Raw genomic sequence first — 14,387 nt, 5'->3', positions numbered from 1 at the left:
GCGTAGAAAAATATAAAACGCGTCAATACGTCGTCACAAATATTGTCAGTTCAGGGGAGGCTCCTAACTTTTATGTTAATTAACATTGCCAACTGTTTCGTTTCCGTGCGACAAGGTCGGCAAACTTTGTTTTGAACAGTGTTTTGAGGCTGCACAATTGTGAAACGTAAATTTTTGTTGCTTATGTTAATAATCAGTGTCACATGAGGTGTTTTGCGCGCCAAATTCGGGCTTATATTTGAGCTTTGTTGTTTGTTAAAAATATCGTTTTGAGACTGCACAATTGTAATGTCAAATTGAATTTGTTTTTTAGGTAAAATTGAAAATTTTCATCATTCTATGTATTCTAATGTGTCTTTGGGAAAATTTAATTTGATTGTTACGGAAACTGGAAATTTTTTTATCATTTCATGTGTTTTGGTCTAATCTATATATCCAAAGGATTTGGATCTAAAAGACTTAAAACAGATCATAAATCTACGCCATCAAAATCGCTTCCAGTTTAACTATTATTTAATATGGGTGAATCAAATTTGTGTGTTTAGTAACTCGGCGATTTATTTACGCTAGGGATTAGTTTATAGCCTGGGCTGCCATAATGTCCTCATTTCTAAGATTTGTCCTTATTTTGAAGGTCTTTGTTTTAGGAAATATTTTTGTCCTTATTTCCAAGATACGTCCTTATTTTGACATGTGTCCTTGATGTTGTCTTATTTCAGGGGTAGAGATTCATATACCGGACACTTAGATTGGTCAATTCGAACGATTGATTTGCTAGAATGACACAATGACAAAAAATAGCCTACCGGCAAAGACAACAACTTAAAACAACTTGAAAGTGAGATGAAACAGACAAAGTATGATTAGACACCGGTCGCAATGGCATGAATACATTTTGTTTATTACTTATCGATTTTTATCAGTAAGTATGTTGATAGGTATTTGGGTGTCTGTTTGATGCACGCGATGTGTCAAGAAAACGAGATTGAATCTGCTCCAGATTTAGCATGTGCATTCATCTTATCTCGGACCAGAAGCCTATTGATATTGGGCAAATTATGTCGTATAATTAGCGAGTTATTAATTAATTAGTGATGGGACACAAGGTGTCACTATGGAGTAAGAGCGCTGTTTTGGGGGATCCCCTTACTTCCAATCGATAAGTCTTCGGTCTCTGACTGATATTATCGTTTCGTTTATTGTCATCTTAATATTATGTTTCCCTCGTGTCCTTATTTTTTGGGTTCATATTGATGGCCGCCCTGTTTATAGCTAAGGGAAAGGGCGTTAAAAAACGATCATTGGACTCGCTGCCATATACAGTATAATCACACTTTATGAGTCAAGATTGGAGGCGCAGTTCGTTCCACTTCATGGCAGCTCCTGCCACGAACGAACCGCGGCAGCTCTTGCCATGGTTTTATAGCGCTATTTAGTAATCAGTATTAACGTTATATTCACAAATTAATGTACCAGATGTTAATTGATCATGCGGAATTATATCTACTCAAACCCTAACCCCAAATCCATCAAAACTGTATCCATAAGAAAAACGTTCCAACTTACCCAATATTTGTCACCATAACGGACAGACAGCCTTGTCTTTACAGCCCACCTGCCGTGGTTACGGCAGCAAAATTTTATCTGCCATTGGTTTTCAATTTTCTGCCGAGGTAACGGCAGCACGTTATTGGTTTGTGGCAGCTAAAAATCCAGTCGCAATTTTGCCATAGCGGCCATGGTATGGAAATACCGCAATGATTTTGCGGCAGCTGCAGACGCCACAGAATACCGGTACCGGTACTTAACACTGCACTTGGGAGGCGCAGTTCTTACCACTTCATGGCAGCTCCTGCCACGAACGTACCACGCCGTCTCTTGCCATGGTTATTAGCAAACCGTGGCAAGTGTGTATATACCGCGGCGATGGCAAAAAGTACTGCCGTTACCGCGGCAGCTTTGCCATGGTTTCAGGGCAGCTTCGGAAAATATTTACCGGTATGCCTTATTACCATGTATGTTGCAGTACCGGTATCTGGGGTTTTTGTACTATGGATAATGGCAGGTGAGTATGGTATCAATGTGCCTCATTAGTGCGTTGCGACTTTGGTAATTCCAGTTACAGAGTCGTAAGATTTGTGAGCTGTTATCCATGCAAGCCTCTGTCTTTTAACAATCACTCTGACTTTTTGATAGCTAGATAGTCTGCCAGTACAGCAGTAGGGTAATGCCAGAATGCGGTACCGGTAATCTAGGTACCTTACTGCCCTATTTCTGTATCTCCAAATTTCTAGTATTCACGAGGTAGCCTACGATAAGTTGAATTATATTTTAATTTGGCTGTGTAGACTATGTGTAGTCTACTGAAGTATCTACCAGTATCTTCATATATGTTTAGAACTTGAAACACCTTATTAAGTAATAAATGGCAGATACTTATTTTAAGACAAAATCAGAAAATTTTGATGATTTGTGCATAAAAGTGAATGATTTTTACCAATGCATACTATGTATCGGAGTATCATTTACAACACCAGGTGGCTTTCAACACCACCTGAAAACTCAACATATCAAATATGCTGTTCATATCATCAATGGGGATGAAAGAGGTATGTATATACAGTATTACTGGTACAGCCTATAATTACTGAATATTTTCGTTGTGATGACTGGTCATTTTATAAGTCGGTATATCTTCAAATATTTTAGCTTTCATTATGCCTTGTAGAAGAGATTGTATAAAGCGAGGAACAAGTGCTTTGACCAGGAGTCACTATCATTGTCCCTCCTGTGAAAAAATATTTGGACGGAGAAATTCTATGATTGACCACAGGAGGCTTACTAAGAGTAAGGGTTAAAACTATTTTGTGGCTTATTTCTTGCAAATACAGTACCTAGCTATAACACAGTAACTTTGGAATTTCAATGTTTTGTGTAGATTGTTTGGGTGTGATTGAAAGTGAAGAAGTCAGGGATATGGACATAAATTCTAAAAACAAAAGTTCAGAAAGTCTATAGCTATAACACAGTAACTTTGGAATTTCAATGTTTTGTGTAGATTGTTTGGGTGTGATTGAAAGTGAAGAAGTCAGGGATATGGACATAGATTCTAAAAACAAAAGTTCAGAAAGTCTATGTGAAGGTAAGCTAATGATTGGAAAGATGTTCTAATGGATATTTAGCAAGTATTAGGTATTGAGTTGGTGTCCGCTTATAGATATGAGAGCATAAATAATTGTTTATTGTATGTCAAGAAAACTCGTGCATTGAAATTTTGTGATTTGTATCTATTTCTTTACCACTTTTACATGATTCATTTTCATTCGATATTTTTTTCACATTTTTAGACCTTGTTCGTTTACATACTTTTACTTTACAGGTACTTTCAACTTTCAATGCATACCTTGTGACAAGCGCTTTAGGCATCAGTCGTCATTGAGGCGACATGCTCAACTTAAACACAATGCAACTCAGCTTTTACCGAGCGTATGTGTTGACACATTCAATGGAATCTATATGGTTGCTCAAAGTGATTCTGGCCCACTTGCTCCAATTCATGTTCAAAAGCACACATTGAAACAAAAAATTATGTGCACTGATGACGACTGTATTTCAATTATCAAAGCCATTTCAACAGTCAATCCAGGAATCCAATGTCGACATTTGGACTCTATCTCTGAATCTTCAATTTTAACGACAAACAAACTGCAACTGTCATCGCTAAACCGACTAAGGGAATTTAATATATTGAATGATTCGTCGGTTCAATGGTGCAAAAATATGAAGGAAATCAGTGAAAAGGATTGCTGCACTCTTGTAGCCCTTGTTGATTTTTCAACAATGGGTTTCGAAACAAGAACAATCTATTTTTCCGTTTACACTGAAAAAATTCAATATTTTGCACCATTGAAGAGGGTAAGAGTTTCTTTCAATAAAGATAATGGGGAATTTTCGTGCCTTTGTCCAACCTCGGGCATGAGTTCGACATGTTACCATGAGGCTGTAGCGAAGTGGTGTTTATTGGAGCAACAACCTGAATGGATCAAGCGCCCTTCCAGGTTTATTTAAAGCATTTTTATACATAATAGGTGTATTTTCTTTTATAATGAATTATATTCTGCAGTAGTATTAGTTATATAATCCAAAATATTCACCTCATCTTTCCTTTCTACCAGCAATATTACTTAGTAGCATGTGTGCTTCCTTGTTTTATTGGACAGATTGGTTAAATGCCAAATTTTTTATTTCATTTTTATGTTGTAGCCCAGGGGTGGCCAACACGTTGATCGACCGGTTGATCGCCACGTTCTGAGTGGTCGATCTCGTCTGATGTTTAGAAAATTCGGTAACATATCTTAAAAAATTGCGTTTAACCAGTTCCATGCAGCGCATGTTGTGTGTTTTATAATAGAAATAACGCAGTACTGCGCACGCGCTAAATACGATATACACATATAGTCCTTGAACCCAAGCGAGGCCGACTGAACAAATTATTATGCGATATGCAACGAAAGAAAGTTTTGCCGCTGCCAAAAGTAAGAAAATGAGCGTTCCGAATGTCGTGTCGCCTGAATCGAGTGTTGAATATTGCCTGAACTAACGTAGGATCGTACGATAACTCTTGCGCTCTGTGGAAAGTAGTTGTCTCACTCCGGGAGTAGTGTGATAAATTTTATTCTCAACTGTAGCAGTCGCATCAGAATGCCAATTTTTCCTAATTCTAGGCGAGCTAAGAGGATATCAGGAAGTTTCAACAATCATGTAACTTTTATGGTTTGCGAATATTTATTTTTTGCTATTTAGATAATACATGGATACTAAGCAAGTTTTTTTTGAGAAATTCAACACTTACGACTGAAAACTAGATTTTAGTCGATCGCGGTCGCAAGTAGGTTGGCCACCTCTGTTGTAGCCTATTCAATATTTTTTTATAAATATTTGGATTAGGTATTTTTTAACATAGTAGAACTTGCTTTGGCAAGATGCATTTTCTGATATTCCTCATTTACAATTCTTCACATCTTTTACAGTATTTGTCATACACTGACTGATAATATGGACTTTATGATGAAGTATTTTTTAACAAAAAAAAGAATTCCAGCTGAAATACCTCAGCGTCTTTTGCGTGACATTTCTCCTCCGCTTTTGCTGACTCCCTCTGAACAAAAATGTCTTAAGTGCAACGAGGATTTATGCATCAAGAATAAAAAACGAACAGTAGCATATGGAATGGGCCACATTTGGAAAAGTATGAATGCTTGTCATTGTATGGTTTAAACTTCTTATTGGTATAAAATACGAATTTTGTATTTCGACCAAATAACTTTGCCTAAGTCGAAACGTTAGATAATAGCCTGTGATATTATACCCAGATATTTAAATCATGCTTCTATGTTTTATTCCTTAACAACTATTTTTACGAGTTATTATAAATGTTTGCACAGCAACTGAATTATTCATCAAGGAATGTGCTGAATGTGGAATGGAAGTTAGATATCAAGAATATGAAGAAGGTTTTCATAATTTTGACAATAGTGTTTTATTGAGTCTCAAGTTGTGTTGTTATTTACTGCGTGGACTGAAAGTGAGTTATTGATTATTGCCGTTTACTGGTCTATTATGGACAAAGCAGCTCAAAGGCGTGTGCTATATTCACATAAATATTTGTTGTATTGCATTATTTGTTCTGGTCAAATATGGTTTGCAAGGTTATACTATAAAATACAATTTTAATTCCACTGTTTAGAATCATATCTCAATCGAGAGCAATCTAAAAATGTTGTTCATCGAAACTATTCCTTATAATAAGATCAGGAATGCGTTCTTGCATTTTTTGGCTCTCCAAGACTATCAATACGACTTTTGTTGCTTGAAATGTGGAATATATCCAACAGTGCTGATATGTGATGGTAATTGGAAAAACACGTGCAGAAGACCAGGTAACATTAGCAACATTATTTGGCTGCGCATTTAAAACATAGCTGATGAAATATCACAAGCTGTAAATTTGGTATTTCGTTTACATACAGTTGAAGCCGTTGACAAAACCCAAAATACTTGTGACCTCATTGATGTAGACGCAACTTGGGAAAAATATCAGATGGAAATTATAGGAAGAGGATTTTATGGTCAGGAATACATTTACTTACTTGAATTATGCGTACAGATCTATCTCGTGGACAATCCGACAGTATCAATACCACGTTGTTTTGTTTAAAAACATTCAAGTGGCCTAGTTTATCATAATTATGGAAATTTGACACTAAAATTATTGATTAACTTTATTTGGTTTTTACCTAGCTTTTATTTAAAATTTTTCTTTGCTTTTGTTCACGTTTCACATGTTATTTGATAGTTTCTGTATTAGTTTATGTATCCAGTTCACTGATCTCAACCTTATGAATAACCAGGCTGTAAAGAGAATCCATGGAAAGTGGAAATAATGTACAACACAGTTGCACCTTGGATATCTCCAGAATGCCGATTTTCAAGTGAAGTCCCAAATACAGAGCATAGGAAAGGATTTATTCTTAACAAGCCAGTTGTTGAAAAGCCTCTAGCCTACTCCAAAGTCTCTCATGAAGATATTCTTCAAGCTATAAACTCTCCTCTTGTAGGCATACTTTTTTCTACCTTTTTGTCTCACAAATAGTCAAAAATGACCAAATGCCTCGATTTAAAAACAAAAATTTGACACTGCAATAATTACAATAGTTTTTGTTTTAATTTTGGTGTTTATACTGTACAGATATATATATTTTAAAACTATAGCTATATATTTAAAAACTATTATTTGAGGCAATTGCTCTTATTTTGCAGACATCTGATTCTCGTTTGATAGACTTGTGTGAAGTCTTGGGTATAAGTAGCAAAGGGAGTTCAGAAGACCTTGTTAATACTTTGAATGAGCTGGTTCTGTTTAAGGATGTATGCCCTAAGATGTACAAAAGCATAAAACATTGCGGTGGTTGGTATTATTGTTTTATTAAAGAAATGTTTATCTTAACTTAGGTCTAATGTCAATGGTTGCATTTTTGCTGTATTTATCTTTTCTACATTATCGCTATGATTTATTACAATGTAATACTAAAGAGGAATGAATAACTTGCTCTTATTTATATCTTGTGCAGCTGACAATGTTTTGGGATTTTGCTGCATGATCAAATGGCTTGAAAGAGATTTTCATCATTATTTTTTAGGAGGGATTGTACATTTTCGTTGCCCACATGGGATATGCTATTATATGAAATATCTTCTAAGACAGGAAAGTGCTAGAGATTATATTGACGGAATATTGTCCCTGAAGAGACAACCTCATGCTATAATATCTGACATTGCTTCCCAAGTGAGTTCTTTTTAGTTTAAGTCACTGTGGATATACATATTTTTAAATATTCCATATTTGATATACAAAAGTATTCACAAATAATGTGTAATTTATATTAATATTAAGGGAACTTTGATACTGTGTATTGAACTGCAGGTCCTTTCTCCTTGTTTACTTTCTACTTCGGATCCGTATGTGGTACTCCGAATATGCGCTATTCGATTAAGTTATCTCTTGTATTGTTTGAAGAAGTTAGACCATGATCTAACGAAAGCTCACAAATAAACTTACTGTTTCGTTGAAAGAGATCATTTCACTTATATTAATATGTTTTGTTCATTCCTCCAACTTTGGTCAGAATACTCTTCAAACACTATTATCTGTTTTCAGGTAGCCCATCATGGCGAGGCTAGAAAAAGGGGTATTTTTGGGCCTGATAAAGGAATGCTGTTTGCATATACTGACAAAAATCTTGAATTGGAAAAACATGGCTCTCTACCACAGGTTAAACTGGATGCTCATAAAAAATACAGCCTCTGTGATAGGTTCCATACAAGATCGAAGAAAAAGACCGCAGAAAATTCTTTTCGCAACTTGAAGTACTGCTCTGATTTGAACATAAATACCAGTGTGGCAGAGCAGGAAAATGCTCACATGGCAAAAGATAGGCAAGCTTCCATCTTATTCAACCACCCCTCTTTTTTTTAATATATTTATATTGTGAAGTGAACCAGGGTATGGTGGCCTCGAAATGACAGTACAAGAGCTTCCGAAACACTGTTGTATATGTGACCTAAATCAATGCACAATATTTAGAAAACTGATGACTGAGGTTTTCGAGGAATATCTTTCAACAAACCAATTTTTTGTCCAGAGGGTTTGTTTGTTTGCTAGATGGGAAATTTCTCCAGTTCAGATACCAATTGTGGCATGTCGTATTTGACATTTTTCATACTATTCAGTGATTGGCCATTATTACACAAATGCTTCAATCGAGGATGTATTGATAGTTTGCTTATTGAAAAGATATTGTTAATGGTAGATGGATCATATTACTATTTAACTCATGTTGTGATGTACATTGTCGATTATTTTGAGGCAATAAAGCATGACCATTTAATGTTAATAGGCAGAAAATTAATTTGATGCTATGACACGTATAAAAAAACTCAAGATAGTTGGAAATTGATATTTTACTGAGATGAATCGCTTGAATATTGACATGTTTTAAGAGTTCATGCTGTGCGAATATGTTTGGTAAAATGCTTTACAACCTTACTTGTAGATCTTCAGTTTGCTCTATGGACACTACCAATTTCCTTTGGCTTTCGCGAGTTAGCATTAACCTGCGTAATAAAGACATAAACTCAAGATATGAAAAAAAAATGAAGACTCAATTTGGAAATAAAATTCGGAGGAATCATGAAGGAATTGCTATACCAGATGTTAAAGGTACATGATTTTCATGTTATTGAGTAATGTGGATATATTTTCTCACTACACACCTCATTTTAGGTAACGTTTTGGATGGAACCAGTGGATCGGTCACAGAGGTATGCATGTATTATTAAATTTGTTTTCATGTGAATGCATAGTATTGTAAAATAAAAGTAGAATAAGACATTTACGATTTATAAAGGTCTGCTTTTGCGGTTTCCGACAATATCATTAATCAAGTATAAAAGATATCTTTAAAATGTTAATGGCTTTATGTTATCCCATTCTTTCGAGTTATCGTAAATGTACAAACCTGTAAATGAATTGTAGCAATTTCTTAGTTATACTATGGAATGCTTTTTTCTAATATAAGATTTAGGATGGAATTAAACAGAATTCTATTATATGTGTCTTATACTTATAATTCATGCTACTACCTACCTACATCGATTATATTTCCTGTGGTTTGAAAATTTAGGAAGAATTACTCATCGACGAAGATGATGAAGCTATGAATGAGGTAGTTGCCAACCCTGAAGACAATGTGTACTCTGAAAATATAGTGAGATAATTTTTTTCTTGCTCTTACCGCTTTTGTATTATAATGCATTGTATCGAGTTTGATATGTGGAGTTATGAATTTTTTGCATGATGGTATTGATCAAATTATCTATGCCAGGAGTCTCCAAAACGCTGCCCATGAGGCAATTTTTCGGCCTGCGTCACGGTTGAGATTTTTCCACAAAACTGAAATAGTACGATGTTCACTCTGAGTGAGTTTTATCATGTTATTTGACATCAGGAGTCTGGCCTGACAAACTATAATAGGTGAAACAAACATTCCACCCTATTCCACTTTATTGCGCTCATATTTCATTGTATTGTTTTAATTAATTTGTAAATTCAAGAATTTCATTCTGCATTATTTATTATAACGAAATAAACGAGTTTCGGTCAGATAATTGTGTTCGAAGAAAGCTTCGCAAAGTTAATTTATTGTGTCATATTTTTTTCAAATTCCTACTTCCTATTAAAGCAGAGTGGAATGACTACTGGAACAGTGTCACAATATCAAGAAGATCAGACATTTTGGTAAGTATTTGCACTTAGAGGATGAGTATACCATGTGTTTCAACGATGTAATGATTAAAATGAATATTTAACGATGCTTTATATGGTACATTCTTCAATCTCATAATATGCTGAAGCCTTCAAAGAAGTTCATATTTCTATTAAAATGTCATCCACAATTTTCAGTCTTTCTTACTTTATCTTCATACTTATGGGTCAAACTTTTCATTGCAGTTCAGCAAAAATGAAATCAACTTCATGCAGTGATGGTGATGGTAATATTTATGACTCCGAGAATAAAGGTGGGAGTTACTTGGTTTATCGTTAAGATGTCTTGGTATGATACTTATCTCTAATTATTCATTTACATTTTTCAGATAGTGATGAATCAAGAAAATGTCTTTTTCTGCCTGCCAAATTTAATGGTAAATTTTATAATATTCATTGTATTAAATTTTTCTTTAAAATTTGATATATTTTGGTAATTGTCTGAATGATAGTTTTTTGAGCAATAGCTGATCTCCTTCTATATGACAATACTTTGATTTTATGAGGTTATTATGAGGCGTTATTATTCAATGAATGATTCAGTTTTGTTATCAGTCATAGCGTTGCAATTACGTGTTACTGATAATGCTATGCATAATATTATCTTCAGACATACAGAAATTATGGAAGTCAACTCATAGGAATAGGATTGAGTGTGTAGTTGGAGATACAAAGAAAGGGCTAGACAAGGAGTGTATGTGCCTTCTTGAGGGTGACAGCTATCTTGATGATAAAGTGAGAAAATAGAACGTGAAAATTCCTTTAAAAGTGTTCCACCCATTGTAGAGTTATGTGTGTTTAACCGTCATTGAGGCCTAGTGAGAGAAACAATCTATACATTCGCGATAAATAAAGAATTCAAATTTCATGGGGATTAGCCATAGATTAGGTTAACCATTGAACAGAAATTACTCTTTGTCTTGCAAGGAAATTCAGCAGCAGCGCTAACCCTGCCAATAGAAGTAATATACCGAGGAACATTTTGAACGAATATTTATATAAAATGATTTTTAGCTGTTAAGAACTCAGTGTGTACATAACAAAGGAACTGTACAGCCATGTTCATAGTTTGGAAATCACTCAGATGTTATGCATGTACACAAGTACTAATTTATACAGGAGTATTACCATCAGAATGTAACCATCATTTCTAGTTTGTGTAAGATTGTTTATAAAATTGAACTTATAGTTTTTCAATAATTATTTTTATTTCAAATGCTACCAACTTTGCTGAAGATAATAGATGGAATAATTGCAGCTCTTTGTCATAAGGTATGTCTTTTAGTATTGTTCATCTCTGTATTCCATGTGGAACTGTGACATCTCCATAAATTATATTTCAGGCCGAAATTTCTTATCAGTGACTCAGTTTATTATTATGTTAATCTTTCTAAATCAACTTGTTTTTAGTGGACCAGTCATACTCAATATAGCGCTCTGTCTGCATTATATTCCACAATGTGGTTTTGGGAGGGGATTTATCGTCGAAAGTACAAAAGTTTGGTAAAATAACATGTTTATTATTTTTGATCATCGTTTATTCGCTTTCGTTACCATCCTATTTTACATCCAGGCCAAGTTGACTATTGAAAAACCAACTATGAGTGCTGTGAACCATGGCAATCACTGGACTCTAATGGTAGGTAAATTGCTAGATCTTTGTTAATTTAAATGAAATTCTTTTGGAAAATTTTCTTCTCAAATGCAATTACAAAATGTTTCAATATATCACGTCAAAACAAATATGGCATATTCTGTATTGCTCTTCAAACCAGAAATTCTTCTACTCTTGTGAACAAAGTTTCATGTTTTCAGATCCATCTCAAGGGAGTGTCACTATTTATGACCCTGTTGGCCATGAAGAGAGTTATGCTGAAACGCTGATGGAGAATTGGAGGTTTGTGGTTTTCTGCTTGACTAAATGATTATTGGCTTGTAAACACTCACAGATTCATTTTAAATTATCATGCCCTTATTGAGTTCAACGATAGAACATCAATGTTTTAGTCATGCATTCAAATCTCTACTAGTGTTATCTGAATTTTAAAACATCAAAAACAGATTACCGAAACTGTATGGATCGTACGAGTTTTTTGCACTGAGATTGCAAGCTAGGTATGAAAGCTCATATTAGCAAGAATATGCAGTTCTTAGAACACTTCAAAAAAAAAAAAGTTAAGGATCTAGAAATGAAATTGTTCCTATGTGTTGTGGGACTAATCAGGGCTGTTCTTTTTTTTACGTTTTCTCCCAGGAAATTTTGGAAATACCATGGAGGTGACAAAAGAGATTGGAGACTGTTAACAAACAAGCATAGTGAACAAGAAGATGGGTTTAATTGTGGAATTTTGGTTGTGAAGGTACATCGGGTCCAATTTGTTTTTATAGTGGTATTATTAAACTGATAAGGATGCACACAGGCTCATTACGGTAGATCTTTAAATTTTCATTTATATTTGTGAGTAAACATTTACTACTAGTAGTACTTTATATTGATACCACCACCATTCAACTGGAACCTTATTTTTAAATCATCTCATTGGTGCAAATCTATAGAAATATGAGTTGTTTTATTTTTTTACATTCTAGGCTGCCGAAGCAATCTTAACAGGTTGTACAACGGATTTCAATCATTCGACAGGCATCTGTAAAGTCTACAGAATCCATTTTGGAGACCTTCTGTTGGAAGCCACAGGTGCATTATAATTTTATTAACTAGGTCTAAGCATAAGTCATTTTTATTCAAGTGTGGAGAGCAGTGCTGGAAGTCGAGTAACAACTAGCACCATAACATCTATGCGGTCACGGATATGTTGGTAGCACACAGCTATATTTTGATGATATTTAGAACTTTCTTTTGAACATGGCTAAGTAGGTTAAAACTCAGAGCCCAGAGCTTTAATTTGATGATATTGAAAAATTTCCTTTGGAATAAAAAGGAAGTTAAGTATCGGATTGATGTCAATATTGATCGTGTATGCAAAGAAATTTTACTCATTTTTGCGGTTGGTTAGAATCTGAGGAGGAATATACATGACTATATTAGTTAGATATTTGCAATCCTACATTTGTTTTCCTTCATCTTTTAGATGTTGATGAGCTGGCACACTTTTGTGTGGGCTGTAATGGCAGGACTGCCCCTGATGGTGGCACACTTTGGGTAAGGTCAAACATTTCCTTATGGATGCAGTTTTGATGGATAAAGTAAAGTAATAATTTTGTTGTAGGTCGAATGTGATGGATGCGAAAGGTGGTGCCACCAATATTGCGCAGATTTTGCGGGTAACGAAGAGTTTTTCTGTGAACACTGCACATAAAACTTAAGTTTTTGTGTAATTTTCTTTAATAAAATTTAATAACATGCACAATGTCCTACTTCTTTTTTGGAATTTGAAGTTCGCTAGTTGAGGTTCCTCATCTGCCTGTAAATATTATAGAAATATTCGAGAATTGTCTTAACAAATAGTTGACATATCTAAGTGGCTTTGTCATAAAAGGATTCCAGTGTCAACGATGGAGATAGTGAGTGTGCAAGAAGCTGTAGGGGCCAACTGTGGTACGCAATCAGCTTTAAATTATTGCAACAACAAACCCTTATGTTGGGTAATTTATGAGAGCATTACCCTCTCTCTTTTTTATCGCATGCAATCCATTTCTTGTTTTCACGGATTGCCCTCACCCGCCACTACACCCCTAAAACGAGAGAGACTGGCATGTTTTCATTTTAAGTTAAAAGTTATCTGTCTGTATTGGGAAATCAGAAACGAAGAGAAAATAATATGTTGTTACTGCATATAATTAATGCAGCTGGTTATAATTTGTCCCTGAAAAAATGGATGTAGTGCCACATTATAAAATACTTCCATTCCCGTTTTCTTACAAAGAGTGGCTTTTTCGGGGTAAAGGAAAAATTCAAGTGGTACCGGTTCGCAGAAAGTAGAAGGTTGAGAACCCCTACTGTAGATGAATCGCCTAGCAGAGTAAATGCAATTTTAATCAAACCCAACCGACACAATTTTACTCTGGTAGTACTGCGATCTAATTTGAATCAATATGACTAAAAAAGACACAGCGCAAATGATATACAACATTATTTATTGCCAGAGGAAGTAATGGCACCTTACTTCCAACCAGCCATTACTTCCTAACCAGAGTTGGATCAATTACACTAATTCAGTTCAATTACAAATACAACTACTCCTGTACTCCCTTAAATGTTTCAATTACATTACAATTACTCCGTGCAAAAAATATCAAACTGCATTTACAATTATAACATTTTGGTTCGTATTTACATTTTCCCTTGCTCAAGAACTGTTGGATTGCACTTGATGAAGATTAGGCTGTGAAAAGTTTCTGAACCCAATAAATTTCTTCATGCTGTATAAAAGTTATCCGCAATTGAAAAAACTCTTTCTGACGGGGCTGATGTTGCTGTAATTCAGCGTGGGAAATTTTTCTGATTTCTTCTTCTAATACATTAATTGGTCTTCATCAAATTGCA

The 14,387-nt window shown here is 34.8% G+C and overlaps 2 protein-coding genes across 8 annotated transcripts; both read left to right on the top strand.

Moving 5' to 3' along the window:
• The first annotated feature begins 2,375 nt into the window (after nt 1-2,375).
• Nucleotides 2,376-11,501, top strand: LOC144411744 (uncharacterized). Of its 7 annotated transcripts, XR_013480306.1 has the most exons (21): nt 2,376-2,609; nt 2,710-2,847; nt 3,059-3,142; nt 3,380-4,058; nt 5,031-5,248; nt 5,445-5,584; nt 5,747-5,939; nt 6,030-6,128; nt 6,411-6,613; nt 6,820-6,967; nt 7,200-7,345; nt 7,718-7,995; nt 8,613-8,779; nt 8,843-8,880; nt 9,243-9,326; nt 9,801-9,856; nt 10,070-10,137; nt 10,213-10,260; nt 11,120-11,155; nt 11,294-11,386; nt 11,457-11,501. XR_013480306.1 is itself a non-coding variant. In XM_078119825.1 (20 exons), the coding sequence occupies exons 1-19, from the start codon at nt 2,426-2,428 to the stop codon at nt 11,152-11,154; spliced, it is 3,006 nt and encodes a 1,001-aa protein (XP_077975951.1). In that variant the 5' UTR covers nt 2,376-2,425; the 3' UTR covers nt 11,155; nt 11,294-11,387. The 7 variants fall into 7 exon arrangements, 5 of the variants coding, with proteins under 5 accessions (XP_077975951.1, XP_077975952.1, XP_077975950.1 ...); XR_013480307.1 differs by lacking the exon at nt 11,120-11,155 and having other exon boundaries at nt 11,457-11,500; XM_078119825.1 differs by lacking the exon at nt 11,457-11,501 and having other exon boundaries at nt 11,294-11,387.
• On the top strand, nt 11,382-13,251 carry LOC144411745 (uncharacterized). The gene is made up of 6 exons (XM_078119827.1): nt 11,382-11,522; nt 11,699-11,780; nt 12,138-12,243; nt 12,473-12,578; nt 12,973-13,043; nt 13,111-13,251. The coding sequence occupies exons 2-6, from the start codon at nt 11,767-11,769 to the stop codon at nt 13,198-13,200; spliced, it is 387 nt and encodes a 128-aa protein (XP_077975953.1). The 5' UTR covers nt 11,382-11,522; nt 11,699-11,766; the 3' UTR covers nt 13,201-13,251.
• Nucleotides 13,252-14,387: the final 1,136 nt, after the last annotated feature.

Source organism: Styela clava, chromosome 14, assembly GCF_964204865.1.
Source record: "Styela clava chromosome 14, kaStyClav1.hap1.2, whole genome shotgun sequence".
NCBI lineage: Eukaryota > Metazoa > Chordata > Ascidiacea > Stolidobranchia > Styelidae > Styela > Styela clava.
The sequence above is the reverse complement of the archived record's forward strand: the minus strand, read 5'-3'. Positions and strand labels throughout refer to the sequence as shown.

Excerpts from the sequence above, each read along its gene's own strand:
- LOC144411744 (XM_078119822.1), top strand. The coding sequence starts at position 2,426 with ATGGCAGATACTTATTTTAAGACAAAATCAGAAAATTTTGATGATTTG. Across the intron at positions 2,610-2,709 it reads CATCAATGGGGATGAAAGAG|CTTTCATTATGCCTTGTAGA; the intron begins GTATGTATATAC and ends CAAATATTTTAG. Across the intron at positions 9,857-10,069 it reads CAAGAAGATCAGACATTTTG|TTCAGCAAAAATGAAATCAA; the intron begins GTAAGTATTTGC and ends TTTTCATTGCAG.
- LOC144411745 (XM_078119827.1), top strand. Across the intron at positions 12,244-12,472 it reads GTGGAATTTTGGTTGTGAAG|GCTGCCGAAGCAATCTTAAC; the intron begins GTACATCGGGTC and ends TTTACATTCTAG. Across the intron at positions 13,044-13,110 it reads CTGATGGTGGCACACTTTGG|GTCGAATGTGATGGATGCGA; the intron begins GTAAGGTCAAAC and ends ATTTTGTTGTAG.